At 57.2% G+C, this 3,634-nt stretch overlaps 1 protein-coding gene across 1 annotated transcript; it reads left to right on the top strand.

The window, feature by feature from the left end:
* Positions 1-1,946: 1,946 nt before the first annotated feature.
* On the top strand, positions 1,947-2,843 carry LOC112590431 (WAS/WASL-interacting protein family member 2-like). The gene has a single exon (XM_025306833.1). The coding sequence runs from the start codon at positions 1,947-1,949 to the stop codon at positions 2,841-2,843; it is 897 nt and encodes a 298-aa protein (XP_025162618.1).
* Positions 2,844-3,634: the final 791 nt, after the last annotated feature.

Raw genomic sequence — 3,634 nt, 5'->3', positions numbered from 1 at the left:
CCTAGGCCTAGCATCGTGGTACCGCCGCTTCGTACCGAATTTCTCCCGGCTCGCAGCCCCACTCACGCGGCTGACCAAGAAGAAAGAACGATGGAGGTGGCACGACGAGGAGGCCGACGCCTTCCAACGACTAAAAGACGCTCTCATTACCGCACCAGTGCTGACCTGTCCAGATTTTGCGCAACGATTCACTCTCCAAACCGACGCCAGCCAGTCCGGCCTGGGAGCCGTACTGACCCAGGAGACTGAAGAGGGAGAAAAAGTCGTCGCCTACGCCAGTCGAACCCTGAACAATGCCGAAAAGAATTATAGCGCCACCGAACTGGAGTGCCTGGCCGTGGTCTGGGGCATCCGCAAGATGCGCGAATACCTCGAAGGGTACACATTCACCGTCCTCACCGACCACCAGTCGCTGAAGTGGCTGCAGAAAATTGAATCACCGACCGGCCGACTCGGACGTTGGAAGTTCGAACTCCAACAATACGACTTCGAGATCCGCTACCGACGCGGATCCAGTAACCAGGTAGCCGATGCCCTGTCCCGAGAACCTGAAGTGGCCGTTATCACCAGCCATCCGACCTGTTCCTGGTACGAGAACCTCAAGGCCCAGGTCACCGCACACCCAGACGCACATCCCGATTACGACCTGCGAGACGGCCACGTGTTCCGACATTTTCTACATAATCTCGACTTCCGGGAAGTGCCAACCGCCGCACAATGGAAGAGATGCCTACCGACAACCGAAAGAACATTAACGCTCAAACGAATGCACGACGATCCCGCGGCCGGACATCTCGGCATCGCCAAAACCATCATACGCATCGGCGAACACTACTACTGGCCCGGCATGGCCCGCGATATCGCCCAGTATGTCCGAAAGTGCCCCACCTGTTTAGCACACAAAGCCGGACAACAGAAACCACCCGGCCTACTCCACGCCACAGCAGTGAAGCACCCCTGGGAGCAGGTGGCCATCGACTTGGTGGGACCCTTGCCACGTTCTCGTCAAGGACACACGTGGTTACTTACCATGCAGGACCGCTTCACCAAATGGCTGGAAGTCAAAGCACTTCGAGTGGCAACGGCCCCAGTAATCGTGACCCACATCATCGACATCATTATTTATCGACACGGATGCCCGGACACCATTATCTCCGACAACGGCCCACAGTTTAGTGCCAAGGAATTCCAGGAGATGTGCAAAAATTTTGGCATCCGCCACCGCACCACACCTATCTACACACCACAGTGCAATCCCGTGGAGCGTACCAATCGCACTATCAAAACAATGATCGCCCAATATATCGATAAAAAGCATCGCCGCTGGGACGAACACTTGGGCGCCCTCCGATTCGCATTTAATACCGCCCAACATGACGCTACCCGATTCAGCCCAGCGTTCCTGAATCACGGACGCGAACTGGCCCGACCACACCAAGAAGACCGAAGGGACAAACCTCCCGTTCCGCCACCCTCCACCGTGGCGAAGGTACTAACTGAAACACACGAGCTCGTGAAAATGCATCTCGCACAAGCATTTCAACGACAGGAATCTCATTACAATTTACGGAGGAGAGCATGGCGCCCACAACTCGGAGAAACAGTGTGGAAAAAGGAACACCTTCAATCCGACAAGACGAAGGCATTCAATGCCAAACTTGCGCCAAAATATAGCGGACCGTTCACCGTAAAGAAAATACATTCTCCAGTAATCGTCGATTTGAAAGACGAACGAGGCCGAATTTATAAAAACATACACGTGCACGACATGCGCGCCGCACCGAGCAACAAAGACCGAGAAATCAACACGATCACGTTCCCAACAAACGATAACGAACAACGACCAACCAGAAGATTGACCGATCTCCCCGAAGCAAGCCGTAATTTCGAGCCTAACGACTATAAAAGCGGAGAGGATCAGGCATGCGGGACAGTCAATCGTTAATATGGAGCTAGACAACTATATCGACGAGCTGGCCGAGCTTCTGCTCAAAACCGACGACGACGCCGCCGCCGTATGGCGCCGGGTCACGGAGACTGCGGAAAAGGGAAGCCCGCCAGACCGAGGGGGGACCTCTGCCGAGCATCACCCCGAAGATCCGAACGGACCACCGCCAGCACTTCCGGCACCCGCAGCGGCCCCGCCGACGGTCATCCGCGTCTCAACGACCGAACCACCACCGCTGGCACCTATAACCGCCAAGCCCGGTCCTAGCCTCCAGAGGGAGGTCAAGGAACCGACCACCCGGAAAAGGGAGAGTTGGCAAAAGCCCGCACCACCAACGCTCGGACGCCGAATCGGCCGGCCGAGGAAAGGGCCCCAGATTCGCCCAGCGCCACCCGGGCTTGTTGACGTGGCACGAAGACGCGAGATCGAGGCCCCGCACGGAGGCCCCCCTTCCGTCGTCGTATCCACCACGACCACCAGGCGGACTATTCCGGTCATCACGCTCGACGAGCAAGAGGAAGGTTCCTCGACGGCCCCAGCGCCGCCACCTCGCGACATGCCACTGCTGGGCGAGGACGAGCCACCAACTCCAATGAGCAACATCCAGCCGGGACCGGTGATCAGGAGTAACGTGCCGTTCAGAGGCACCATGCGACTCCTCCGCGACACCCCGCCACCGCAAGCCAGGGTGCAACCCTCCATCCAGCCACCGGTACAAGGCCCCGCACTACCGCCGCCAGTGCCCATCTTGCTGCCAACCGGCGAAATATGGCACGTGCCATATTTTTCCGTTCGGGTCTCCCGGAAATACCGTCTACGGACGCTGACCGGACGGTGGAGCCTGCGGTTCACGCGCAACGGGCAGTTGCGTACCGCCAACCGTATCCCCGGTTAAAAGCTTCATGCCAGAAGGAAGGAAAACAAGGAAAAAGGGGGGGGTGGTGTAACGACACAAAGATTTTTGTGCCGTTACGCTGACTGCCGCCTAGTAGCACGCGACAGTCAGCTGAGCGCACACCCCCCGACCCGCGCTGACACCGCGCCGAAACATCGCGCTCGGCCGAAGATGCCCGACTACCCGGCAACGACGCTCGGGCACGATCGGCCGCCGAACCGAGCGAGCGGCCCCGCCGAAGTTATTCGGCAAACGCCGCATAATCACGATTAATTCCGATTAAAAAGGAATTAACTCCGATTAAGGGCGAAGAAAACCGAAGCCCCAAAATCTCGGGTATATAACCCCGGCAGATTTTGACAAGAGGAGAGTCTCCAGAGTTCCGTCTCCACGACTAGTTCTTTCCAAGAGAGGATCAACCGAGAAGCTTCTGCCGAAATTCGTAAGTGAGTTACCAGGCCGTCTACGACGGTGATTAATAATACCTGTTCTTTGCGCTACAAAGATCGGACGGCGAGTTTGCCGTCGCTCCGGTGTGTTCACCGGAACGATCTTCGTTCGAACCGTCTTTGCGATATTTCGTGCCGTCTCCGCGATATAAGGATCGGACGGCGAGTTCGCCGTCGCTCCGGTGTGTTCACCGGAACGGTCTTATTTTGTGCCGTCTTTGCGATATTTCGTGCCGTCTCCGCGATATAAGGATCGGACGGCGAGTTCGCTGTCGCTCCGGTGTGTTCACCGGAACGGTCTTATTTTGTGCCGTCTTTGCGATATTTCGTGCCGTCTCCGCG

Source organism: Harpegnathos saltator, unplaced genomic scaffold, assembly GCF_003227715.2.
Source record: "Harpegnathos saltator strain DR-91 unplaced genomic scaffold, Hsal_v8.6 scaffold803, whole genome shotgun sequence".
Taxonomy (NCBI): Eukaryota; Metazoa; Arthropoda; class Insecta; order Hymenoptera; family Formicidae; genus Harpegnathos; species Harpegnathos saltator.
This window is presented reverse-complemented; position numbering and strand designations above follow the sequence as displayed.